Source organism: Triturus cristatus, chromosome 7 (assembly GCF_964204655.1).
Source record: "Triturus cristatus chromosome 7, aTriCri1.1, whole genome shotgun sequence".
NCBI classification, from domain to species: Eukaryota; Metazoa; Chordata; class Amphibia; order Caudata; family Salamandridae; genus Triturus; species Triturus cristatus.
The window spans coordinates 40,204,911-40,232,817 of record NC_140590.1 but is presented as its reverse complement, the minus strand read 5'-3'; the positions used below and the strand labels follow the sequence as shown (position 1 = coordinate 40,232,817).

General features: G+C 51.6%; 1 protein-coding gene across 3 annotated transcripts in view; it reads left to right on the top strand.

The window, feature by feature from the left end:
* Positions 1-17,932, top strand: part of LOC146808758 (cornifelin homolog) — a 120,901-nt gene extending 102,969 nt beyond the window's left edge. Inside the window, exon 5 of one of the 3 annotated variants that reach the window (XM_085615572.1) lies at positions 15,396-17,932. In XM_085615572.1, the coding sequence (XP_085471698.1) occupies positions 15,396-15,485 (90 nt within the window). In that variant the 3' untranslated portion in view covers positions 15,486-17,932. The remainder of the gene's footprint in view (positions 1-15,395) is intronic. The other 2 variants (XM_085615574.1, XM_085615573.1) reach the window with 2 other exon arrangements.
* The last annotated feature ends 9,975 nt before the right edge of the window (positions 17,933-27,907 follow it).

Below are 27,907 nucleotides of genomic sequence, written 5' to 3'. Positions count from 1 at the left end.
ACGGAAGGCCTCAGAGAATGGACAGGACTCGATAACTGCGGACAGCGGACCCTCTGGACATCGGGATTTCGGAAAACCTGGTGGGCCTCTGTATACCTCGGATCTTGCTCTCTCAGCTAGGCTCTGGTCGGGATACTTCGCACTTCTCACCGCCTCGTCTGGGTTGATCGCAGCCTCAGTCGCCCCCGCTTGACCGGAGGGAGCTTACAGGAAATCCTGCTGGTACGCGTTTATGGTCCGTCCAGCTGTGGCAGGAGACCGGGCCTGCAACGCACCGCCGGCGCGTGAGATGAGAAAGTGTCCCTGTTCGGGCGCCATTATGTCGTAAATAAAATACCGGACTGAATTTCATACGGAATCTTAAAATAAAGTAAATAGCTCAAAATAACAAGAGGCAGAATCCGTGGTATAAGAGGTTTTCTAAATGGGCTTTATTCCATTCAAAATGGCCGACTCGAGTCGCGGCCTTCAGGTTCCGTCACCACGAGGGTTCAGGAAGTGAAGTACAATAATTTATTGATAGACATGTATTTTTATAATAAGTACATTACAATGAAACGAATGTAGAAGGCGTAACATTTGATAAGAAAAGTGACAAAACAGGTACGTAATCGAAACTAGGCGTAATAAGGAATAAAAGAAACATGATTGGTTTGCATTATCAGACATAGGTGGATCTATAAGATAATACTTGGCATAGATGCGCGCGCAGCAGTATGACGTGTAATTGACGTGCAACTAGGGGGTGAAGGGGACTTGACATTAACTCTACATATGGAGACGAAAAGTCTGAGGGGTCAAGTCAACCTAATCCCAAATCATATCTAACATCCTATGTTTAGAGAACTATGTTATCCACAAGGAAGGACTCTCGGACAGAATCTATTCTATACTAACTGTGTGTGCGTGTACAAGCGTCTAAGTGTCTATATGAGATGCGAGGGGCAGAAAACTTTCCATGGCAGCAGGGCTATGAATCACTTGCAGGAGGACGGAAAGGCTGAGTCCCTTGCTTGTGAGCTAAAGGAAATGTTTACTTAAATCACTAGACAGGAATGCATCGGCTGAAGAGCAAAATAGATAATTCGAAGGTGAAATACAGCTTCTTGGCAGACAGGCGAAAACTGGCCGAGGCAGGCACCGTTAGCTGCACAGGGAGTAGGACAAAGTTCATGGATACAGATGCGAGCTCAAGCTGAAGCTGTCAGAGACAGAGAGCAGGGAAAGGCTTTGAGGACAGAATCGGGCCTACTCGCCTGAACTGTAAAAATGGAGTAACTTAGCCATATAAAGTCGGTGGCCTGTCATACCTAGGAATCGAATATCCAGCCCATTGATGGCGGATCTGACAGAGAACATGTTGACGGTAGACACACATATGTTTGCGTCTTAGAAACTGGAACTGGAGGGAACATACATGTACTTGTAACATGTATATAGAACCGTTGGGGTCCAAGATAGGGGACATAACTGATCAGGAAAATCCACATTTCCACAGCTCAACCCGGCCTCGACCCCAGCGAAGCCTCGACCTCGAGGCACCACGGACTGGCCAGGGGGTGCCGCAGGAACCATTCATCGCCCCCGGCGGAGGACGGTATCGATGGGACCCCCAACTGTCCTCCCCTCTCGAGGTGTGATCGCCCTGCAAACTCCCATGGGCCTGGCGCCTCTCCTGCTGGGCGTCTGGCCACCTCCACCCGGCCACTCCGCCCCCTCGGGCGCAAGGGTCCGGACATCAAAGGGCTCCAGACCTATATCTGGGGCGACCCCACCACAGCTCGGCAGTTGTATCCCGGAGTCGAGAGCCCTGCTGATCGAATCGCGGCTGACCCTACGGAGAAGAACTCTTGTCGGAACCATCACGAGCCCTGCTGACTGCGTCGCGGCTCCCTCTTGTGAACCCTTTCTGAACCACCTGGAACATCGGAGCCCTGCAGACGCTGTCGCGGCCCCACCTCGCTGAGACCTTCCTCGGAGCCCTGCTGACGACGTCGCGGCTCGAGCTGAGCAGAAACCATCTTGAGAGCCCTGCTGATTGAATCGCGGCTCTCCACGAACTGTACGCCAGAGCCCTGCTGACGCCGTCGCGGCTCGACCCCTCCGAGATCGGAGGTCCTCCAGCTTGAGGATAAGAACTGGGCCCCAGGTACCCTCGTACCACATTCCTGCCAAAGACTGTCCCGCTACCCCTACCCTTCCAAAGAGACATTGAGACTTCTGGTGGATCCCTCGATCCCTTCGTGTAAATATTGAACTCGTAACCTTTTATTGATGATAAAGAATTGCTTGTCTTGAGACAACCTCCTTGAGTCCGGTGTGGTGGTGTTACTGTGCTAGTACGTGATAGGAGAAGGATCTCTCAGGAGACTTCTCGGCAGCGCTCGGCTACTTCGTGCAGTGCGAGGGCCCCCCTTGGTGGTCTCACCGACTCCTCGGGGTCCGCCTTCCAACAACCACCATGGGGGAACCGCACGAGGACGGTAATTTAACTTACAGGAGCGATTTTACCTTAGAGGGGGGGATATTCTGCCTCACGCGGCGCTTACTGCAGCTATCCGTAGCCATTGGAAGGGGGGGCTCACCGAACCGAGCACCTCCTTGGGCTGCCAATATTTAGTTATTGGTGCGGGAAAGTTTAAAGCGGTGACGGGCCTGTATAGACGTATGACGCAAGAGAAGCTAGCACCCCTGTTTGACCTCAGGCGCAAGTGGGAGGTAGATGTGGGGAAGGAGATACCAAATAAGTCTTGGGCTGAGGTAGCGGAGAGAGCGTGGAAGAGCAGTAGGAATGCCCGCCTTCAGCTGGTGCATTTTCATGTCTTGCACAGGGCCTCTCTCACTCCAGCCAAGATTAAAACCTAGTTTGACGCCGGCTCAGATGCCTGCCCGCGCTGTCAGGGAGAGGGAGCAGACTTTTCCCACATGTTTTGGGGGTGCCCGCTATTAGCTGCTTATTGGACTGAGGTAGTGGTCTTGCTGAATGCTGTAACGGACAGAGACTGGAGATGGCATTGGGACCTTCTTTGCTGCGTTGGTTCCCACGTACCGTCAAAAACAAGGCCACTAGTACATTTGTAGACGTGGGCCTTCTGTTGGCCAAAAGGGAAATAACGATGCACTGGAAAGCACAAAGGACCCCAACGTAGCTAGATGGAAGAAAGATTTCACCAAATGGGCGGAATGTGGTGGAATAGTCCGATTGCAATTAGCAAAGAGAACAAGTAGCGAAAAGCTTTGGAAGCGGCCAAAGCCTGGGAAAAGGTGGTGGGATTATTGAAGGACACGGATAGCGATGAAGAAAGTGACGCTGCCGCTCCAGAGATAGGAATCTGAAATGCTAGCACCAAAGCACTACAGCACTAGTACCCCCAAAGCCAAAGCCAACGTGACATACGAACACACTGTAGAGGTGCACTACCGTCTTCCATGTTAGACTTGGTACGTAGGCGACACATATGCATAACAGATGAATACTGAGGGCTCTGTACGGAACTGGAGGTGACATGCCTGGGGGGAGGGTGGGGTTGGGGAGGGTTGTGAGGTTAGGTAGAGTAGAATGACCTGCAGTTCTAATGCACTTACCGCTCACGGACTGTTGGGATTAACGAGAACTGTTGACTTTTCTATAATTGCTTATTTTCCCATAGTGTTCCAATTGCTGCAAGGGTGGGATACCGATATGCAACGTAGACCTTAAATTGAGCAACACTGCACTGTAAGCATGTAATGATTGTGGGAAGTTATATCAGGAAACTTATTTTGATACATTGTGAATTTGTGCTAAGGAAAAACTCAATAAAGTTTGTTTAAAAAAAAAAATGGGTGGGTGGGGGGAAGTAAGGGGACAACTGGCCAAAATGTCTTTGTAGGAGACGGGCTTTCAGCTAAGTTTTGAAGATCAGCAATGAGGTGGTGCCACATAGGGCGGCAGAAGCAGCCTGAGTCTAGGACTCAAAGAGCATCGTCGACAACCTGAAGCAGCGCTGTTTTGGTACTGCATCCTTGATTGAAGCCAGAATGGAATTTGTCCAGAAGGCTATTGTCTTTGATGTGTTGGGTGGGTTGTTGCGTTACACACCTTTCGAGGATTGTTGCAAGAAAACATAGGCTGGTGATAGGGCAAAAGTTATTGAGGTCATTCGCATTTGCTGAGGTTTTTTGATTAGAAGTAGGGGGGCTTGACCAGTTTTTAGGGAATCAGGAAAGAATTCTTGGCTGAGAAAGCTGTCCAGTAGTGCAGCATGCGTGTGTAAAGATCTTTGGAAAGCTTACTCGGAATGGGGTCCACAAAGTGATTTGAGGGTTCGGCTTTCATGATGTTTTTAGTAAGACCTTCTTCCGGATAATGTCAAAGGCTTGCCCGGTGTTCTTGGCTTTGCGAATCATGGTGGAGATAGGATGTCCATCTTGGCATAGGAGCAATTTCACTTTGGAGTCAAAACATTGCACAAACTCTCCTGCTTTCTTGGAGGCGTCATCGCGTTTGAAAGAAGTGGGCAAGGCAGGGCTGCTGACTATTTTGATCAAATCAAAGAGTTGTTTCAGTCTATTTGTGGTTAAGTGAAGAAGGGTTCTGAAGTGATTTGATTTCTCACAAAACATGTGCCATAGGTAAAGTGATCTCGCATTACAGTGGCATCACCTCATGACCCATGTGCAGCTAGGCTTCTGTCCGAAGTGGCAGATACTACTATTAATTTTTTAAGTAAATTTAATGGTCAACAAGTCGCTCCGCGAGGCCTATGTTCCACTACCATGGAAGCAGGCGCTGATTCTCCCTCTCATCAAGAAGCCATCACTTGACCCTCTGCTTCCTGTGAACTACCGTCCCATCTCGCTCTTGCCACGTTTGGCCAAAGTATGCGAGAAGGTTGTTACATCTCCGCTCACCAGCTATGTAGAGGTGTTTGGCTGGCTTCATCCAGCTCAATCTGGTTTCCGCACATCCTGCAATACGGAGTCAGCACTGTTGGAGGTGACAGAGGCGATCCGGGAGTGTCTAGATGCCGTCAGGAAAGCAGCCTTGGTTATGCTTGATCTCTCGGCGGCATTCGACACGGTGCCGCATTCTTTGCTCCTAGATCGCCTAGTGGAAATTGGTATTTATGGATCGGCGCTGTGCAGGATTAGGTCCTTTTTGGAAAATAGGTCGCAGCAGGTTTGGCTCCCTCCTTGTGCCTCCATGCCTATGCAGCTGACCACTGGCGTACCGCAGGGGTCATCACTCAGCCCTCTCCTTTTTAACATCTATGTGACTCTGCTGGTTTATCTTGCAGAGTCACTAGGGGCTAAAGTGATGGCCTACGTGGATGACACTCAGCTTTTGTTTTCCTGGAGGAAGGGCGACGACTCTGTTGTGGCGACGCAGCACTCTTTGTCCTCTGTGTTTCACTGGTTGACGAGTGCACAGTTGAATTGCAATGAAGGAAAATCTGAAGTGCTCCTGTACGGCTCGTTTGCAGTGGACTTCAGAGAAAAGCTGTGGCCTCCTGATTTTCCTCGACCCACCGTAGGTAAGGGTACTGCAAAAAACCTTGGTGTCTGGTTCGAAAACTTGAACTTCTCGACACAAGTGAAGAAACTGGCAGGGACCTGCTATGACTCTTTGAAAATCTTGAGGAAGTTTCTCCCCCTTCTGCCTGATAGTGCCAAGGAAACTGTGGTCCGGGCTCTGATCTTGTCCCGATTGGACTATGCAAATGCTCTTTTGGTTGGCAGTCCAGGCTACCTTACAAGGAAATTGCAAGTAGTCCAAAATTCAGCAGCCAGACTACTGCTGGGACTGTCTTCTACACATAGTGTTCGGATCCATCTGTGTAACTTGCACTGGCTCCCAGTTGAATCTCGGCTAAAACTCAAGATGCTGTCCATTGCACATCGGGCTCTTTATGGTCTAGGCTCTATTTATCTTCAGAAGAGAGAGATTTGCCTTTTATAAACCTAGCAGACAGCTTCGCTCGTCCGACCAGCTTTTGATACAGACCCCCAGCTTCAATCGCCAAAGGCTTGGCAGGAGCTCATTTGTCCATAAAGCCGGCTTGGCCTGGAACAGGCTACCGTTGGCACTCCGGGGCATTCAGGACCCACAGCTTTTTAAGAAAAAACTCAAAACATTGCTTTTTTAGCTTCTGATCTGTCTGCAGTCTACTCTTCTTTTTTTGGAGCAAGCGCCGGGACACTTTGAGTAGCCGTGCGCTCTATAAATTTAACATAACATAACATAACATTACAGGTTAGTGGTGGAGGGTTCTGTTTCCATTTCTTACACAGAGATCTCAAGGTTTCCCTTTCCTCGTATGAGGCCTTCATGAACCATGGAGCAGATGGAGTTGGTCTTTTTATTTTGCTTTGGAGTGGGGCTGCCTCGCCAAGTAACACAGAGACTGTTGAAGCAGTCGGAAGTGGAGACATTGACATCTGTGGTGGGACTAAACGGGGGTAGTAACTTCAATACAGATTTGCTAATGTCAATGTTCTTGTGGTCACGAAACCAGGAAGTCACTCTTTTGTGGTTACCTCTGGTCACAGTTTGAGAGAGTTGTAATGAGAAAGGAATAGGAAAGTGCTCAGACCACTCTACCAGAATGGGTTCATCGACTGAGAGCAGGGCGCCTTTGGAGATTATTAGATCAAGTGTCGAGCCTTTCTTGTGCATGGGTTTAAAGTTGTGTTGTATCAGATCACTTGTGGTAAGGAAGGTGGCAAGCTGGTTGGCTATAGAATATTCTGTGTTGCCCCAGGGAAGATTTAAGTAGCCTAGAGAGAGCACTCCATCGACTTGTGCTGCTTGGTCCCTTGTGAGATTAATGTGTTCCTCGATAAAGGCGAGTTGTCATCTGGTGGGTGATAGATGACATTAAGTCTGAAAGGGGAGTTGTGTTGCACTCATAGTTCCAAGGTTAGGCATTGGAGAGTGCAAAAAAGGGCCATAGGGAAGCTCTTTGCATTGTAGGGCGTCCCTGAAGATGGCAGTCATGCCTCCCTCCACTCTACTACTCTGTCATTTCTGATGATGGGGTAGCTCGGAGGCAGAAGGTCAAACATGGTTCAGGATGTGTAATTGAACCAGGTCTCTGTGAGTATCAGTAAGTCTAAGTTATAGTATCTATTAGTGTCAGAAACTTAAACTTTCTGTTTCATTGATAATCTGTAAATATGAAGCATAAAACGGAGAGCCGATGTGTGTGATTTGGTGTAAGGAGTGTCTGGGGTTTTGGTTGTAATAGGTAGGATATTTCTATTAGCCATCGTGTCTGCTTTGGGGGAGACTGGTGTTTGGACACAGTCAGGGAAATAATTGGCATCTGGTGTTTGAGTTATCTGGGGGTACCGACAGTGTGGGGGGGGGGGGGATAATGTTGCGGTATTGTAGCTTGCAAGAAGGTTTAGAATATCAGCTTGGGAGAGGCGGGGGAAATCTTTTGGGGTGAGTGAGCTGACTGCTCCCAGGTATCGAGTATTTGGTGTATTGTGCCTGTAGGAGAGTAGGATCTGCTTCACATGGGTACCCCCACTTTTTGCTGGTGTTTCGCTGTTTTTCGACCTTAGTCTGGCTGTCGCCCTGCTAATCAGGACCACAGCCTAGCTGCTTCCTCTAAGATGGTTTCCATGTACATTAGGTACATATCTAATTGGATTCTGGAGTGCCTTATAAGCCCCTAGTATATGGTATACTATGTACCTAGGGCATAGGTAGCTTAGAGGCCTACCAGGGGCTGCAGCATGTATTATGCCACCCCTGGGAAGCACTCCAAAATGACACCACAGGGCTGCTACTGCAACATGGCTAAGGGTGTGCTTGCACCCCTTACTGTGATATAGGCTAACTATATCACTACCTTATACAGACACATATAAACCTATAAGCCACCCCTATAGCAGGCCTTGACAATCCTGAAGGCAGAGTGCTTGGTTTTATGTGAGAGGGTGCCCAAGCATGAGCTGAGCCCCTCTGCAGCATTCGGAAATAATTCCTTATGGCTGTTCTGTGATACAGCCATACCATATACTCTTAAGTGCATTATAACCTCGCGGTAAATGCTAACTTTGGGATGGCTGCATCAAAACATGTCGTGTTTGGTGTCAAACGCTTTGGAATACTACCCCCCCGCCAGTTCTGGCAGCGGGGGTAGCATTCCACCCTTCTAGAGGGAGAGACATGGTCACACTGGCTTAACCCGGTTAAAACTTTCCAAAGCCCTGGCATCACAAAATGGATGCCACTGCCACAGACACGGGTCTGGCCTCCTGCTGCTGACCAAAACTCCAGCAGGGGAGGCCTGGACAATAGGTTTCCTGTCGAGGGGAGGTGTAACCACCTCCCCAGACAGGCAGATGTGTATTGGGGCAGGGTGGGTGCATTCAGAGAATGCTTTTGAGACACTGCCTGGGGCACACAAGGTGTCCCCGTGCATAGCCCAGTTCAAACCGGTTGCAGGGGCACTCAGCCCCTGCTCTGGCATGAAACTGGACAAAGGGGAAGGGGTGTAACCACCCCCACCCGGCCCACCCATAGGTGGGGCCTTAGAGTTAGACCATCCCCTAAACTTAGTATAAGTATAGGAATCCAGTCCCTAGGACTTAAGATTACCGTGGACGAACATCTGAAACATATATCCTGGACCTTCGACTTTCTATCACGACTAGAAGATGGAAGAAATCTCCCTTGGGGCCAAGGAGTGACTCCCCTGCTTGGCAGGCACCAAATAAGCAACTGAACAGTCTGCATTACAGAAACTCCCGCCGGACGCTGAAGTCTCTGCATCCCTAAAGGTAGATTTTCAGGCTTCTCCGAGGCTACCCTGAGTCCACAGCAAAGCTGAGGCCCGTGGCTATCGTGGGTAATGTGGAACCGTGACCCCTGGACACCGTGAACTTTTGCAGCAACAACACCTTCCTGGTCATCCTCGAAGTTGTGCTTTGGGCTTCGAGTAGCCCCAGCCTTGAGCACCTCCTGCACCAAAGATTGTTGGCCTCCACTCCACGAGTGACCCGTGGGCCAGCTCCAAGTGCAACCGCTTGAGGCTCCTTTGTGATCACTAGCCCGTAGGCTAGCAGGTCCCCACGAAGGCAACTGTACTTCTGTTTGGGCTTTTCTGGCTGCTCCAGTCTTTCTCCTACTTACCCTCGCTGGGTGAGTCCATCAGACCTTGTTGGTCTGCACCGCAGTCCTTTCTCTGATTTCCTGAGACTTGCCGTTGCCAAGGCTTGTTGGGTCCTTTTTGGTCGACGACACTGCAGCACTCGACAGACTTTGTGGAGCAGCTTGAATCCGACTCATGGACCTCATCAACGCCTCCTGGACCTCGTGGCTGAAGAGTCAAGACACTCATCAACTCACCTGAAGCACCCGACATCTGTGGGCATTGGACCATCCTGTCCTCGGTCACTGGCTAGTGACCCAGACTCTGCCCCCTCTGCTTTCAGGTTCCTTACATCCTAGATCCAGGCTTGGATCTCTTTGGACACTTCTCCTCTTCACGGCAGCAGCAGTTCTTTGCAGGCTTCCATTGGAATCGACGACGTGACCCGACACCAAAAGACACCTATGCACCCGGCTTCCCTGGGTGAGGTACTCTCTAGGGTGCTAACCCTAGAACTGTCTATGTCCAAAAGGGTTTGGTCCTAGTTCGATTAGAAGTGTGCCTAATCTTTAAAATTCCAACCACGACATTCCCTATTGAAAGTAATAGGAACCCGTGGTTGTGTTTCCACACTGCATACGGCTCCTGTGGGTTCCCTGTGTCACTACCTTGGGTGGTTCCTAGGGGTCCCAGCGATTCTAGAGGCAATAGGCATACTACCTATTTCAGTTGTGGTTCTTATACCACTATTTTAGTATATGGTTTGGTACGCCCCTCGGGCCCAAACGTGTATTTGTGCTTTTACTGATGCTTAAACACTTGTAACTAAAGTACTTCGAACTCCAGTCTCATAAAGAGACTAGAGGGGTGTGTGTTATCTTAAATACATATATTTTGAATATATACCTGGTATGGTTGTCTTTTCATTTGATCATTCAAGAGATTATAGACTGGTAAAACAAGCTGCTTTACATTCCTTCAAGACTTAGCCTGAAGGCTGCTCTCCATAGCTACACCTAGTATAGCTTTCATATAAGGTTGTCTTTAACCTATCACCATAAGGGGTTGTTTGGACTGATACAAGGTACCCACTAGAACTAGTGGACAGCATAAATCAGGCCACCTTCTCACATTGGTGTGCAGCGTGTGGAATTCCAGCTTGCTATTGTTTTACCAGATAATCTCAATTGAATTGATCAACTGAAAACCACCAAGGTACCCGAGGTACATATAATATCAAGTTTAGCTAAAGTAAGTTCTACTGAACTTAGAGTTGTGTGTTAAGGGATAGCACACCCTTTCTACAACTCAAGAGAGTTTAGTAGGCCACACTAGTGTAGGTAGTGCAATACATCACACCACATTAGTAATGTCTAACCAGCCAGGAACTAGTGGGTCGCTGCCAGGACCTAGGGAGCTCCTTCCCTACAAGTATGAGGATCTCTCCTTTGCTAGACGTAGGGCCTTATGCAACATTAGGAAGCTGAAGACAGGCAAAAGTCCATCCACACAGCATCTTATACAGATACTGAAACTGGATGATATCACAAGTCCTAGTGGGCCTGTAGATGGAGACAGTGTGGGTGGGGCAGCACCTGAGAATGGGTCCAGGAGTGGAAACTCCCCTGACCCTAACTCTGATGCTGACCAGACTGGTGACAATGACCAGACTCTGTTGGACACAGACTATCAGGATGAGGATGAGGAGGATGGCAATAATGCCACTTCCTTCATTCCTCCTGGTAGGCCTGAACACAGGGCTAGAAGGGATAGATCTCTGTCAAGGGAATCTATTCAGTCTAACTCCTCTATTGGAACCTCTGTTTCTTCTCACAGAGGGAGGGAAACCTCCCAGGAGAGGAGAGAGAGGCTGCTGAAGTATGAGCAAGACAAGTTCAACCTCAGAAAGCAGCAGATGGCCTTAGATAGGGAAGCCCTGGAGCTCTACAGAGCTAGTAAAAAGGTGGGACTAGAGTCCCTTGGTGGCAGCAATTTCCCTAGAGATAGGGAGAGGTCTTATGACCATAGAAAGCTAAGTAAGATTGTCCCTCCCTACCAGAGTGGGGATGACATCCACAAATGGATAACTGCCTTGGAGAGGGCCTGTAAAGTACAAAAGGTCCCTCAGGGTCAGTGGGCAGCAATCTTATGGCTCTCCTTTGCAGACAAAGGAGAGACAAGCTCCTCACTGTAAGAGAAGAGGATGCTGATGATTACAAAGTCTTGAAAAGTGCTCTGATAGATGGGTTTGGCCTAACCACTGAACAATACAGGTTAAGGTTCAGAGATACCCGAAAGGCACAGAATCTGGACTTGATTGACTTTGTTGACTGTGCTGCTAAGGCTCTGGAAGGTTGGTTATTGGGCAGTAAAGTGTGTGACTTCAAAGGATTGTACAATCTGATAATGAGGGAGCAGATTCTTAATAACTGTCAAAACCAGCTGTTGCACCAGTACCTGGTAGACTCTGATCTGACCTCTCACCAAGAATTGGGAAAGAAGGCAGACAAATGGGTCAGAACCAGGGTGAGGCAGAAAGTACAGAACCAAGGTGGTGACCCTAAGAAGCAAGATTCTAAAAACTCTGATAAGGGTGAGGACAAGGGTAAAAACCAGAAGTCTTCACAAGGGTCCCAAAAATCTTCTTCAGGGGGGGATTCCCAGTCAGGAAAGGGAAAAGGCCAAAAGAAACCTTGGTGCAAAATCTGTAAACAGAAAACTCACTGGACTAGTGACTGCACCAAGGCTAAAGAAAATACTCCAACCCCCACCAATGCCCCTAAGACACCTGTTCCCCCTAGTACAGTTACAATTGGTAGTGGAAATACACAGAATAAGGGTGTAGAAGGGTTGACCCTGGTTTCTGAGATGGACTCTGGCCTAGACAAAAGATCTTGGGGATCCTGGGCAGATTATGCTTGGTGAAATGTACCAAGTGACCAATGCTAGAAACGTCAGAACAGACCATTCTCTGGCAGTTGTTAACTTCTCCTGGGGAGGGGTAACTGGCCTTAAGAAGGTTGTGGTAAGTGCAGACCTACCACCACAGTGCTTGCTTGGCAATGATCTGGAAACTTCAGCTTGGGCTGAAGTGGAGCTCAGGGCACATGCATAAATGTTAGGGATCCCTGCACATGTCTTTGCTGTGACCAGGTCACAGGCAAACATGTCAAAAGCTGGACAGGCCCTGGATTCTGGAATAATGGACCAGGTGCCTCACAAGAGGAGGAGCAGTAGGGTTAAGGCAGAGCCTTCCCACCTGTCTCAGGAAACTGATCAGTTACCTCAGGGAGATGATCTTGAGCCTGAAGAAGGAACTGTCCCAGAGGAGCTTGAACCGGATCAGGTTGAGTTCTTGGGGACATGGGACCCTTCCAGGTCTGACCTGAGCCAGGAGCAGAAAACCTGCCCCTCTCTTGAAACCCTCAGACAGCAAGCTGCTGAGGAGGCTGCTGGGAATGCTAGTGGCACCCATAAAGTTTATTGGGATGATGGACTCCTTTACTCAGAGAGTAGAGACCCCAAGCCTTGTGCATCCAAGAGGTTGGTTATACCTCTGAAGTTTAGGGGTTTCCTATTGACACTAGCCCATGATATTCCTCTAGCAGGACACTTAGGCCAGAACAAGACTTGGGACAGAATTGTTCCTCACTTTCACTGGCCACACATGTCTGAAGACACAAAGGAGTTTTGTAGCTCCTGTGTAACCTGCCAAGCCAGTGGCAAAGCAGGGGGCACTACAAAGGCCCCCCTGATACCACTACCTGTGGTGGGGGTTCCCTTTGAGAGGGTTGGGATTGACATTGTTGGTCCCATGGATCCTCAAACAGCATCTGGGCACAGGTTTATACTGGTGGTAGTGGATCATGCCACCAGGTATCCAGAAGCTATTCCCCTAAGGACCACTACAGCACCTGTAGTGGAAAGAGCCCTCTTGAGTGTGTTCTCAAGAGTAGGTTTTCCAAAGGAGGTATTGTCTGACAGAGATGCAAACTTTATGTCAAGTTACTTAACTGCTATGTGGAAGGAGTGTGGAGTGAATTACAAATTCACCACACCCTATCACCCACAATGCAATGGTTTAGTTGAAAGGTTCAACAAAACCTTAAAGGGCATGATCAAAGGACTCCCAGAGAAGCTTAGGCGAAAATGGGACCTTCTCTTGCCCTGCCCTTAAATACATATATTTTGAATATATACCTGGTGTGGTTGTCCTTTCATTTGATCATTCAAGAGGTTATAGACTGGTAAAACAAGCTGCTTTACATTCCTTCAAGACTTAGCCTGAAGGCTGCTCTCCATAGCTACCACTAGGATAGCTTTCATATAAGGTTGTCTCTAACCTATCACCATAAGGGGATGTTTGGACTCATACAAGGTGCCCACTAGAACTAGTGGACAGCATATATCAGGCCACCTTCTCACAGTGCCTTCTGCTGGGGAAATACAGTAGAGAGCTTGGAACTTAGGTGTGAACTAGTAACATCAAGTTGAGAGAGCCTCAAGGTGAGTTTATCAAGTTTGTGTTCTAAGGTCTGCAGAGACAAGGAGTGTGGTACAATGTGGAATCATTTGGAGATTTTGTAATTGCAGGATAGTTGTTATGAGTGGCATTCATGGTATGCATTGGTGAGGTGATGAGTCGTTTGTGTTGAAGGGGTTGTGCGGAGTTGTATGGGAACTCTCAATGTGGTTTGGGGGAAAAATCTTGGATTTGGGGAGGGGAGTTTGTTGGGTGGGTTTACGGTGCATGGGGTGTGTATGAGGTGGGGTCCTGGTGATGTGGGATGAGAATGGGTTATGATGGGTGGGTTTAAGGTGCATGCGTAATGTGGGGTCTTAGTCACACGAGGTGAGAATGCTTTAAGAGTGGGAGCCGGGGAAAGAGGAGAAAATGGCTGCCTGGGAGGACAGTCAATGTGTGATTAGAGTTCTATTTGCATGGGAGATTAGAGAGGGGAGGAAGGCAAGGTGGTGTGGGAGAGTTTCCGATCGTGGGGTGGAGGGTATACTGACAGGTGTGGTTTGTCGGGTGTAAGTGAGTATTGATGGCATGCAAGGGGGCTCAGATAGTGCAGGAGGGATTACATTGTGGAGGGAGGATGGTTTGTGATACAATGGAGGCGGGGGAGGAGTTGCAATTGTGAGTCAAGAACATATAGGCTGGGGTAGTGAGACGGGACAAGTGGGTGTAGTATGTAAGGGGACTGGAGAAGTTCCGGGGGGATTGCATCATAAAGGGAGAATATTTCGTGGCGTGGAAGTGGTGAGGAGTGGCTATTGTGGTGAGTCAAATGCGACTGAGCAGACGGGGTGCAGCGAGAGAGGATCAGGGGATTAAAGTTAGAGTGGTTGGTCTGGTTGTGTTTAGGGTTGGGGTTGAGCAGCATCATGTGGTGATGGTTGAATTAGTGTGATGGAGCCAGAGGGGTGAGAGGTCGGCACGTGGTAGAAATAGAGAATACGTCTTGTGTGGTAAAATGAGGAGGGGAGGGGTAGAAGTTGGTGTGTGATTGAGACTTTTGTGGGGAGGGGTTGGTCAGCCTCATAAGCAAGAGTCAGCTTGGTTTGTGGGAGGTGGAGTTGAGCTGGGGGGGTCACAGCAGAAGGGGGGGTGGCAGCAGTACATCACACCCACTGAGATGCAGCAGGGGGGTGGCAGCAGTGGGGCGCACCCAGGGAGATGCAGCTGGAGGGTGGGTGGCAGTGGGGCACACCCAGGGAGATGCAGCTGGAGGGTGGGTGGCAGTGGGGCACACCCAGGGAGACGCAGCTGGAGGGTGGGTGGCAGTGGGGCACACCCAGGGAGACGCAGCTGGAGTGGGATGGTGACAGCAGTGGGGCACACCCAGTGAGATTCAGCTGCAGGGGGTGGCAGCAGTGGGGCACACTCAGTGAGACTCAGATGCAGGGGGTGACCACAGTGGGGCACACCCAGCGAGACTCAGCTGCAGGGGTGGCAGCAGTAGGGCACACCTAGTGGCTCAGCTGGAGAAGGGAAAGCAGCAGTTGGGCACACCCAGTGAGACACAGCTGCAGGGGGTGGCAGCAGTGGGGCACACCCAGTGAGACTCAACTGGAGGAGGGTGGCAGTAGGGGGGCACACCCAGGGAGACTCAGCTGGAGAAGGGAAGCAGCAGTTGGGCACACCCAGTGAGACTCAGCTGGAGGAGGGTGGCAGCAGTGGGGCACATCCAGTGAGACGCGGCAGAGGGGGCGACAGCAGTAGGGCCCACCCAGTGAGATGCAGCAGGAGGGGGTTGGAAGCAGTGGGGCACACTTGCTCACTTCCTCTGTTTCCTTCCACAGGGCACCATCTGTAATGACTTCTTCTGCCAGTGCTTCTGCGGGCACTGCATTCTGTGCCAGATGGCGAGGGAGCTGAAGACGAGGCAGTGAGGCACCCCAAAAGGCCAAAGAGTGGGTCTCCTCCGGATTTCTGATCCACAACGTCCACTATGCCACGGCTTGCTATCCAGGTCCTTCATCGTAATGAAGACATGAAGAAACATTAATTGAACCACCCCTACAGCTTTAATGTACAGATACATACCTATTAACCTCTGCAGTGCCATTATATACCGATATAAGCATGGTATCCCAGCCTCTGCTACCACTGTGTTCTCTCTTTAGCACCCCCACCTCTTTAATATGCAGATAAGGACTTCATACAAGTCTGTGCTTTACTAGTAACCCTTAAGATGAATGTATGACGTTACATCGCATACATTCACAACGCGGTAGTTTACATCGCGTTCGTTACAACGCAAGTCGTTACAACGACTTGCGCTAGAGGCGCTGGACTTAGGAATAGTATAATTTACTATTCCAACTCCAGTGTGTGGAACAGTAGGGAAGGTGTTGGAATAGTAAATCATACTATTCCTTAGTGTAGAGCACCATCCAGCACAATTCGTAGTAACGACTTGCTTTGTAATGACCGAGTTGTAAAGCTATCGCAGTGTAACGACCGCGTTGTAAAGGTCGTTCTCCCTTAAGATATAGTTCTGCTTACAAGCTCTTCGCCTGCCCCACCGCTTAAACCACCCGCCCCACACCCCACGGATGGAGACCCCCGCAACGGCTTAGGGAGCCCGACTAGGACCTGTCATTTTATGCAAAACTGTTGTCACGTGTTCTGAGTGATGTCACTATTTGCCTTGAAAACTGTTCTTTATTCATGTGAATAAGCTCTCTTGGAATAACCCTGTCCGTGTTTTGCTGGTACCGGAGACACTACTTTTTAAGCGCCTCCGTAGTCTCATAAAGACCCAAAGGCCAGACTCCATATTATGCAGATGAGGCTTCATTTTCTGCTCGCTCATTGGCCAGCCGACATTTGAACCTGTGAAAGTGTCAAATCATCCAGATGACCTTGGCAAACACCTAAGGAGACATCCATCTGCGACAAGTTCCCTTTTATCTATTCTTGAAGTTCAGACGTAGTTTTGTTTTACTGGTTTGTCTAAAGTGTATCACATGGATGCGTACAAGGTAGGTCTAGAATTTGATGAAAATTCCCCCATGCAGGGTAAAGATCGGTGGCCAGTACTATAAAAACCCCACTAACTCAGAGAAGTCTTTGTGCCAGATTATCGCACTGGGTCCTGCCGGAGGCCGCCAAACTGCCGCAGCATCATTCCTATGCTGAGAGCCGACACTGATCCAATTACGGCAGAAGATGAACCGAGCCCAGCCGATGTGTGTTTTCCTTTCGAGGGAACACTCTCTTCTGAATACTACGGCTTCATGCTGTAAACAGTCCTGCTGGGCGCTAAATCCCAATAAACTCTAGATGCAAGTTAAGCTCCTCCCTGCTCTCATAGTATAGCACATAGAAGTAGTCCTGCGGTGCTAGGTTGCCGAATGACATTCCAACTATGTTAGAGTTGAGCATATTAGTTTCATTGTTAGTGACATGCGTTAGTGCTGTTTTAATAATATTCTGTGTGGTTAATAGTCATGTGATAAGCAACAGGATGAGACTGTTGAATTAAACCTTTTAAGCATAAAGGGGATTTTTTGTGGGTGATAATATAAAGAACAAAATTGGGTTTGATCTTCCAGTGCATCCCTGACCCTTTTTAAAGGACTAACCTGTGATTGACCTAAAAATCTCATTAAAGAAATGTACAAAAAAAGAAGAGCCAATTTGGATGTGAATAACCATGGAGTCCCTGACCCCCTTTTAAGAGAACTGTTGGTTACCCAAAAAGCAAGGACACCACATCAACAAGCGTGTTGAGTGGGGTTGTGCGGGCCTTAATGACCTGGATTTTCACGCTCAAGTGTTGGTGCCCTGAACCAAGTACAGGAATCCCTGGGTGGGAAAGTCAAACCCTGTGGAATTAAGCCAAAGTCTCAATTTATGCAACATGACGCCCAACTCCAGCATTAAAATGCTTTGGACCTTTGAGTAGTTGTTTAAATATGCACACGCAAGAAAACCACCATTACACTTACCCGGAGACGTCTATAGTAGTAATCGTTGCCTTCTACAAGGAATAAGGGAGCTGCTATTGCTGTAGGTGTTTTAAGCTTGAATAGTAAACAGTTATTCCCCACCTGTGGGGTTTCTGTGTCTTTTGAATCTGATGTTTTTTAATTTGTATGATTAAAATGGTAACTCCTGTTGTGATAGGAGTAAACTACAGAGAGGCAATTATAGAACTTCTCAAGAATAGAGGTGTCCTGATGCGGGGGGCAACAGTTCCTTATGTAACAGCTGCACATGCAGCGTGTCCCTTTCATTTTTTTTTCTCATGGGTGGAGTTTTAAGCTGTTTCAGGCTTACAAACCGACAGCACCACCCGCACATTATAGACAGCACCACTGGAATTAAGCAGCAGGGGAGGGTCAAATTATGCGGCAGGGTTGAGTAAAATATTTAGCAAGAAAAGGCAAATTATGCAGCATAATGCAGCACATTTTTGTGATAGTATTGCTTCATTATTTGTTGACACTGTCTGATCGTTGGTTGCACCTCATTACTACCTGCTCAATACCCGAATATAGTAATAAGCAACAGAAAGGTGACCAGCCAACCTTTAGAAAGAGTCTTCCACTGCAGGGCAACACACTGGTCCCTGCGTTTTTAGTAACTTTTGAACTGTTTAATCTAGGACCAACATTTGCTTTCTTAAAATCGGCAGACTATGCGGCAGATGATGGATTAAGTGGCAAATCTATAACTATGCAAAAATCGCTGCGGCCGCACAATCGCATAATTCCAGTGGCCCTGATTATAGGGCATGCCAGTATCTGGCAGCCACGTTGATTTACCAAGAGCAACAACAGTGGTTTGACTCATTCCCAGTTTTACAAAATGCTATAAATCTGGAATGCGCCAAGTTCCATGGATGTTGTGTGGGAACACCCACAGCAACACCCATGGAATGCCCCTTTCATGCAGAGTAATGCGTAAAAGCAGCCCATATTTGCGAGACGCCCATCTCCCCCGGAGAGAGTGGCTCACACCATGCATCGTGGAGCAGTCGCAAGCTCATGGGAAAACTCTGAAAATGGGTGGTTATCAGACTCATCGACAGGTTCATGCCCACAGGAACAGGCAATTGCAGAGCCAAGCAGACATCCAATGCCCATACAAAGGGGCACCATAGGCAATGAAACACGGGCCGTACGCAGGCAAACCAGGCAATTCAGAGTGACAATGGGCCAGTCAGTGTTTAGTTCCTGGAGCAAAGGGATTCCAAAGAGCATGCACTCATGGAACAGCTGGACTGGTGGTAGTTCCAGTACCAATGGACTTTGAAATGAAACATCCATTGCGGAGTAACAGTAGAAGCAAAATGCCGCAAATGAGGAATAACAGCAAGGGTATACCCCCAGCACACTGGAAAATAATACATGAATAAATACTGGTATTTCTGTAATGTACAGACTAAGCCAGTCCCGATTACTTGAAAAAAGTGTGCAATACGGGCAGCATTAGAGGCATAAACTATTCAGTGCACAAGCTCGCTGAAGGGTCATTGAAGATTGGTATTCAACAAGGACTCTATTTCACTGGATGTCCTTGGAACCTGCTGTTAAAAAGTTTCTTAGTCAGATGTTAGTGTCACATCTTTTTGAAACAATAAGTCTTTGAGTCGGATTAACTTGTTGAAATCTGCCTTCAAAGTTGGCATTGAAGGCCACATTGTAGCATCCAAGACCGCATACATAGGAAGAAAAAGCACATTATTGCAGCAGGCCACTCTCTGGGAGACCAATAAAATGTATAGGATCCCGGCCTTCATGCTGCAACTGTCTTGGTCGCTTACCATTAAATAGCTTTCATTGGAAAGGACAGTGATGAGGGGAAGACTTCAAGGGGCTGGTATGCCTTTTAGATAACAGGCCAAATTTGCTACCAAAGCATTGCATGCGCCGTGAATGGTAACATGTTCACGGACAAGATAGTGACCAACAAAAGAATCACATTCCTTTCCACTACGAAATACCTCTTTCTCAGTCTGCTCACATCAATAAGAGAATGGGAGTGAACATAACTCACGAAAAAGCTCCCCCTTAGGGATCCATAGCTACCACCGGGAAATCTTTCATGCAAGTTGTGAACTGAAATGTTGAAATTGACAAAGATATTATGCTATGTATCAGCCACATTGATGATGGTGTTTCTGCTATTGTGAATGGAAGCTGGTCTAACTTCTCAAGATGTAACATTGTTTGACTGGCATCTTTCTTGGCCATTGTTAGACGGACCGGGAGGGTCGGCCGAGGACAAGGGGAGAGGTCTCCGGGGAGAGCCGTCTCCAGCGATCGTACAGACAAATAACTTCCCCCCCACAGACAGATACCACACCAGGAGATGAGTTAGCGTTCTTTATAAGCACTTCTTAAGGTACGATGAAAAGGTACAAGGAGGTCTGGACTCAGGGGTCCCCTCGATTCAAGTCTCTCAAGATGGGAAAAGGGGGTAGCGGGATAGTCTGGTTACCAGTCTGGTAGTTGAGGTGGTATGGTGAGTAGCTCACAATCCTCGAGCTTTGGTGGTCTAGCTGGTACGGGCCGCGGCAGCGCCAGCAGGTCCCAGTGAAGATGGTCGATACACGGTCCGCGGCAGCGCCAGCAGGTCCCAGTGAAGATGGTCGATGTACGGTCCGCGGCAGCGCCAGCAGGTCCCGGTGAAGATGGTCGTTACAACGGGCCGTGGCAGCGCCAGCAGGTCCCGACGAGGATGGATGTTGCAGAAGGCCGCGGCAGCGCCAGCAGGCAGGTCGATAGTTCACAAGATAGGGCTACGGCAGCGCCAGTAGTCCGTCAAGGCTGAGTTCTCTCGGTGTCTCTCGACTCCAGGATACAACTGCCTTCCTGCTCCGGAGCTGCTCCAGTTATAGGGCAGGTGCCCTTTGATGTCCGGACCCTCGCACTTGGAGGTCGGAGGGTCCGGGATGAAGGTGTCCAGACACCCAGCGGGGGGTGGAGCCGGTGCCTGGGGGAGCTGGAGGCGATCGTCACCTGGCGGGGGAGAGTCCTTGGCGCTTCGTTCTCCCATTGACCTGCCAAGTGGTTCGCTCACCTCCTGGGTGGATGGTGGTGCCGGGATGTCGGGGCCGGCCAGGCCCAGGGTTAGGGTCGGGGGGAGGCCACGCGGCCTCGTGGCGCAGGGCCCAAGATGGCGGCTTGACCCGGCCGAGGGAGCCGGTGGTGGCTTGGGCCCGTGATACATGGAGGTCCGAGGGCAGGAGTTCCGTCGGGAGACGGGGTGCGGGTGATTCTCGTGGGTCGCGCCTGGGGGGCCGGGGCTTGGGCCCTGTCATGCGGGGAGGGAGCAAGCCCTTCGTGTGGCCTGTCCAACATGCGTCCCCCCCAGCTGAAGGCGGGGAGAGTCACCCATCTCCTTGGGGACTCTCCTCGTCGAGGCGGAAGAAGCGGGACAGGCCATCTGCGTTGGCGTGGTCTTGGCCCGGTCGGTGCTCCACGGTGAAGTCCATTCCCTGCAGGGAGATGGACCAGCGCAATAGTTTTGGGTTTTCACCCCGCATCTGCATCAGCCACTGCAGGGGTCTATGGTCGGTTTGTACCCGGAAGTGGGTACCGAAGAGATAGGGCCGGAGCTTTTTGAGGGCCCACACCACTGCGAAGGCCTCCCTCTCGATGGTGCTCCAGCGCTGTTCTCGGGCCAGGAGACGTCGGCTGATGAAGGCCACCGGCTGGTCATGACCCTCGGGGTTCACTTGGGAAAGAACCGCTCCGATGCCGTGGTCGGAGGCGTCTGTCTGTACTACGAATTCCCGACTGTAATCGGGGGCCTGGAGCACAGGGGCGGTGCACAGGGCGGCCTTCAGCTTTTCGAAGGCCGCTTGACAATCGGGGGTCCAGTTAATCCGCTTCGGTTGGTTCTTGGACGTGAGACCCGTGAGGGGCCCCACAATGCTGCCGTAGTCCCTCACGAACCGCCGGTAGTAGCCGGTGAGCCCCAAGAAGGCTCGGACTTCGGTCTGGGTGACGGGGGGCTGCCAGGACTGGATGGCAGCAATCTTAAGTTGCAGCGGGGCCACCAGCCCGCTCCCCACCTGGTGCCCCAGGTAGGTCACGGACCCTTGACCAATTTGGCATTTGCCGGCCTTAATCGTGAGGCCGGCCCGCTGGAGGGCCTGTAGGACCTCCTGGAGGTGGAGGAGGTGGTCGGACCAGTGGCGGCTGTATACAGCGATATCGTCCAGGTAGGCAGCGCTGAACTCTTCGAGCCCCGCCAAGACCTGGTTCACAAGACGTTGAAATGTAGCGGGGGCGTTCTTCATGCCAAAGGGCATGACCTTGAAGTGGTAGTGGCCATCGGGGGTAGAGAAGGCGGATCGTTCTTGAGCCCGGGGTGTGAGACCGATCTGCCAGTAGCCCGCTGTTAGGTCGAAGATACTGAGGTAGCGGGCGGCCCCCAGCCGGTCGATCAATTCATCCGCTCTGGGGATAGGATGAGCGTCGGTTCGGGTGACAGCGTTCAAGCCCCGGTAGTCGACGCAGAATCTCAGTTCAGGTGTGGTGCCGGGGGCAGCGGCTTTGGGGACCAATACAACCGGGCTGGCCCAGGGACTGTCCGAGGGCTCGATGACCCTGATCGTGAGCATTTTGGCCACTTCCTCTTGTATGCAGGCCCGTACCCGATCTGGTACGCGGTAGGCCCGGTGTCGGATAGGGGGACTGTCCCCGGTGTCCACATCGTGCAAGCACCAAGGGGTGACCCCGGGAGTGAGGGAGAACAGTGAAGCGAACCGCAGCAGGAGGTCCCGGCAGCCCTGGCGTTGCTCTGGGGTGAGGGCATCGGAGAGCCGGACCCCGTCCACGGAACCGTCGTTCTCCTGAGTCTTCAGGAGATCCGGGAGGGGTTCGGAGTCCTCCTCTGCTCCACTGTCTGTAGCCATCAGGAGGCTGAGTTCTGAGCGCACACAGTGTGGTTTGAGTCTGTTGGTGTGGAGGACCCGAAGGGGGTTCCGGGGGGTCCCCATGTCGATGAGGTAAGTGACGGGGCTTTTGCGCTCGACCACCTTGAAGGGCCCCGTCCACTTATCTTGCAAGGCACATGGTTCGGTGGGGGACATCACCCACACTTGTTGTCCAGGTTCGAACTCGACGGAGGAGGCATTGTGATCATACCATCTCTTCATGTCTTCCTGGCTGGCCTCGAGGTTCGCCTTGGCCATCTCCCTGAAGCGCCGGGTCTGATTACGTAGGGCCAGGAGGTACTTGAAGACGTCTGGAGGGGTCTTTAGGGGGGCCATCTCCCAACCTTCTTTGACTAGGCTGAGGGGCCCTCGCACAGGGTGCCCGTACAGGAGTTCGAAAGGGCTAAAACCGAGGGACTTCTGGGGAACTTCTCGGTAGGCGAAGAGTAGGCACGGGAGTAGTACATCCCACTGGCGACGGAGGGGCTCTTCCAATCCCCCAATCATCCCCTTGAGAGTGCGGTTGAATCGCTCCACTAGTCCGTTCCCTTGGGGGTGATAGGGGGTCGTGAATCGGTAGGTGACCCCGCACTGTTGCCAGAGGGACTTCATGTATTTGGAGATGAAGTTCGTGCCTCGGTCGCTGACGACTTCTCGGGGGAAGCCCACCCGGGAGAAGATCCCCATTAGGGCCCGGCCAACCACCGGAGCTGTTACAGTTCGTAGAGGCACCGCCTCGGGGTAGCGGGTGGCGTGATCCACCAGTACCAGGATGAACCTATGTCCTTGTGCCGTGCGGGGGTCCAGGGGCCCCACAATGTCTATTCCTACCCTCTCGAACGGGGTGGTGACCACCGGGAAGGGTTGTAGAGGGGCCTTCAGCTTACGGCCACTCTTCCCGCTGGCCTGGCACATGGGGCAGGACCGGCAGTGGTTCAGGACGTCGTTCCGCATCTTCGGCCAGAAAAAGTGGGTCACTAGGCGACTGTAAGTTTTGTCTTGGCCCAGGTGTCCAGCCAGGGGGACATCGTGGGCCAGGTTGAGCAGGAAGTCTCTGAAGCGGAGAGGTACCACCAGTACTCGACCGGCCCCTAGCTCTGCGATTCTCTGTTCGCTGTATAGCAGGTCGTTCTCCCAGTAGACCCAGTGAGTTCCGGTGGAGTCCCCTGCGCTCTGGGCGCTGGCTTGTTGGCGGAGTCCCTCGAGGGAGGGGCAGGTCTTTTGCTCCTGGCGGAACTGTTCTTGGGTGGGCCCCCCTTCTTGACGCCACTGAGCCAGGCCGGGGACGTCCTGGGGTTGCGCGTCCCCTTCGGTCGTTGGCTCCGGGGGGTTGGCCTCATCGTTGTCTTCTACTGGGGCGACCGGGGGCGGAGGTGCTGGCCATTCCGGTTCTTCTGGTCGGGGAACGGCACGGGCGGCCATGGACCGGGTGGTTACGTAGGCCCAGTCCGGGAGGCCCAGCATCCCCAGGTGCTCTCTTCTCTCGACGGTGGCCCACGGGGAACTCTCAAGGTCATTCCCCAGGAGGCAGTCCACGGGGGCATCATCCCGGACCGTCACTTTCAACAGGCCGGAGACCCCTCCCCATTCGAAGGGGACGCAGGCCATTTGACACAGACTTTCGGAATTGTCGGCTGAGCGGACGGGGCAGAGAATGTTCGGCAGGATCTGCTCGGGTTTCACCAGGTGACAGCGGACGGCCGTCACACTGGCGCCTGTGTCACGTAAGGCCTCGGCCCGATGCCCATTAATGGTCACCCACTGACCGTATTTCCTGGTGTTGGCGGGTAGGGGAGCCCGCGGGGCTATGTCTTTTCCCCCTAGGCACGCTAGAACCATGGCGGCCGGTTCCCACTCTTGCTGGGCCGGCTCATACTCTTCCTGTTCCTCTGATAGTCGTTCTTCCCCCAGGGCGGCGGCAGCTACCTGGCGGGGCTTGGGTGTTTGGTTCTGCGGGCAGCTCGGGTCATTGGCGTAATGGCCGACTCGCTGGCATCGGTGGCACGTGACATTGGCTCGGAACCCTGGACGCATCGGGGGGTTTCCCCGGCCGGCCGGGGTGCTGGCCACGGGTGTTGCCGGGAGGGTGTCTCTCCCTCGCCCCAGGCCTCCTCCTCCTCCCCGAGGACGGTGCTGGCCTTGGTTGCTTCGGTTCTGCTCGTGCGGTCCTCTCCGGCCCACTCGGGTGCTCTCCCATCGGTCAGCTTCAGCGGCGAGCTGCCGGGGGTCGGTCAATTTACTGTCGAGGAGGTGCTGCCTGAGCTCGACGAAGCAGTTGTTCGACAGGTGTTCCCATACCATAAGGTTAAAGAGTTGTTCGTAGGTCGTTACATGGCTCCCCTTGATCCAACCCTCGAAGGCTCGGCTGAAATAGTTTACGTACTCCACCCAAGTTGTACCCGGGATCCGGGTGCAATCTCTGAACCTCTGGCGGTACATCTCGGGTGTGAGGCCGTAGCGGGTGAGGAGGGCAGCCTTCATGTGGTCGTAGGACGACATTTGGTGATCTGGGAGCTGCAACAGGGCATCGCGACCTTCGTTGACGAACCTCCCCCATAGTCCAGCTCCCCAATCACTCCGGTCGATCCGGTGGGAGGTCATGGCGATCTCGTAGGCTTTGAACCACTGTTGTATGTCGTCTTCTCGGACATACTCTCGGACAACATCCTTGGGGATGTGGACTTTTTTCTCGGTTGCCCCTGGGGTGTGCGGTCGCTCAGGCACCCCCGGTTCTTTATTCTGTTTCCGAAGTTCTATTTCCGCCAGTTTGCGCTCGTGTTCGAGTGTTATTCTTTTTTCCTCAAGCTCTCTCTGTCTCTGTTTTTCTTCTCGCTCCTCTCGGAGCCGCAGATGCTCTAGATTTAGTTTCTGCTCGGCTAACTTTAGTTCACCGTCCATCTTGAGTCGTGCCATTTCCAACTCGTGTAATCTGGTCCTTTCTCTTTCCTGGATCTCCTCCTGCGAGAGGCCCGTTCCCCGCTCCTCGGGAGCCGTGGCGTTCCCCTCTGGTGCGACACTGTTTTGGTCGGAGGATCCGGTGATCCCAGTTTCTGCCCACGACTCAAGGGCGCGCTTCAAATCATCTTTGGTACTCAGGCCGGTGGTAGCAATGCCTAGTTCCATGCAGAATTGTTTAAGTTCGACGTGGCTATATTCTTCCAACTTATCCATTTGGAACTTTTCATTGGAACTGCTATCTTTGGCTGACATCGTGGTTTTGTCGTGGGGTGAGCTACTCTCTGTACGATTACGCGTTGATTCGGATCCCACCGCTGCCACCAATGTTAGACGGACCGGGAGGGTCGGCCGAGGACAAGGGGAGAGGTCGCCGGGGAGAGCCGTCTCCAGCGATCGTACAGACAAATAACTTCCCCCCCACAGACAGATACCACACCAGGAGATGAGTTAGCGTTCTTTATAAGCACTTCTTAAGGTACGATGAAAAGGTACAAGGAGGTCTGGACTCAGGGGTCCCCTCGATTCAAGTCTCTCAAGATGGGAAAAGGGGGTAGCGGGATAGTCTGGTTACCAGTCTGGTAGTTGAGGTGGTATGGTGGGTAGCTCACAATCCTCGAGCTTTGGTGGTCTAGCTGGTACGGGCCGCGGCAGCGCCAGCAGGTCCCAGTGAAGATGGTCGATACACGGTCCGCGGCAGCGCCAGCAGGTCCCAGTGAAGATGGTCGATGTACGGTCCGCGGCAGCGCCAGCAGGTCCCGGTGAAGATGGTCGTTACAACGGGCCGCGGCAGCGCCAGCAGGTCCCGACGAGGATGGATGTTGCAGAAGGCCGCGGCAGCGCCAGCAGGCCGGTCGATAGTTCACAAGATAGGGCTACGGCAGCGCCAGTAGTCCGTCAAGGCTGAGTTCTCTCGGTGTCTCTCGACTCCAGGATACAACTGCCTTCCTGCTCCGGAGCTGCTCCAGTTATAGGGCAGGTGCCCTTTGATGTCCGGACCCTCGCACTTGGAGGTCGGAGGGTCCGGGATGAAGGTGTCCAGACACCCAGCGGGGGGTGGAGCCGGTGCCTGGGGGAGCTGGAGGCGATCGTCACCTGGCGGGGGAGAGTCCTTGGCGCTTCGTTCTCCCATTGACCTGCCAAGTGGTTCGCTCACCTCCTGGGTGGATGGTGGTGCCGGGATGTCGGGGCCGGCCAGGCCCAGGGTTAGGGTCGGGGGGAGGCCACGCGGCCTCGTGGCGCAGGGCCCAAGATGGCGGCTTGACCCGGCCGAGGGAGCCGGTGGTGGCTTGGGCCCGTGATACATGGAGGTCCGAGGGCAGGAGTTCCGTCGGGAGACGGGGTGCGGGTGATTCTCGTGGGTCGCGCCTGGGGGGCCGGGGCTTGGGCCCTGTCATGCGGGGAGGGAGCAAGCCCTTCGTGTGGCCTGTCCAACAGCCATGAGCTGGTGTTTGCGTGTGAGATTGAAAGGCAAGAATAGCTGTGTAGAATTAAGGTGAAGCCATGGCACATGACCACTATTGAGGACGTGAAGTGTCCCGCTAAACTGCATAATAGATCTATGCTGATTTTGCCCATGGTATAAAGAATACATGTCACTATGCATTATATCGATAACAGACAACACAATATTATTCCGGTTGTAAATGCGAGAAGACAATGTATTAATACTATTACCCAGACAATAAGTACTTTATCCAAATTATTTTGATACATTTTTCATAAATGTGCAACAGCTTCCATTTGTGATAATTTCCAAACTTCATTATATGTGGCACAAATAAATCTGTTTTCAATGTGGAGACTAAGCCTGGGCAGAGGTTGCGGAGTTTCACTTCTCGGAATTCTACGGAGTTACCAGAAAACGGCGTGTGGTGTAATAACGTTTACCAGGGTTTAGCAAGTAAATTTGATCAAAATGCTAAAATTAGCTTCTGTGCATATTCCTGTAAAGAAAATAGCACCGCGGTGTAGTGTCGCGCTCTAGTCTTCACGGTGTTACGTGATGACGTAGAGCGCGGTGGCCATCTTGTGGGATGAAGATTAGCGCGGAGCCGAGGAGCTTATCGGACGTCTCCCGGCGCTCTCCGTAATACATGCAAATTGAGAAATAAAAGTTACTTACCTGCAAACCTAAGGTGCAAGAGTCCTTCCTCAATGTGGGCCCCCATTTACATTACAACTGGCGACGAGACTGGGGATCATAAGAAAAACACCCAGGAGCAGCCCAGAAATCACGTGGGACAAGGGGCAGCACACCTGCAACCCGAGGAAGTAGAGGCCGACTCACGCAGGCACAGACAGTAAGGAGAGCGCGGCAGAGGGGTAGCGCTAAGCCAGATTAGCGCAAGTACAGTCCAGAGCATAGCTGCTACATACAAGCCAACTGTAGGCGGTGCAAGCAGCCACGCGCTAGAGGGGAAGGAAGTAACCACCTAGCCACACCCCAAGGCACGTGGA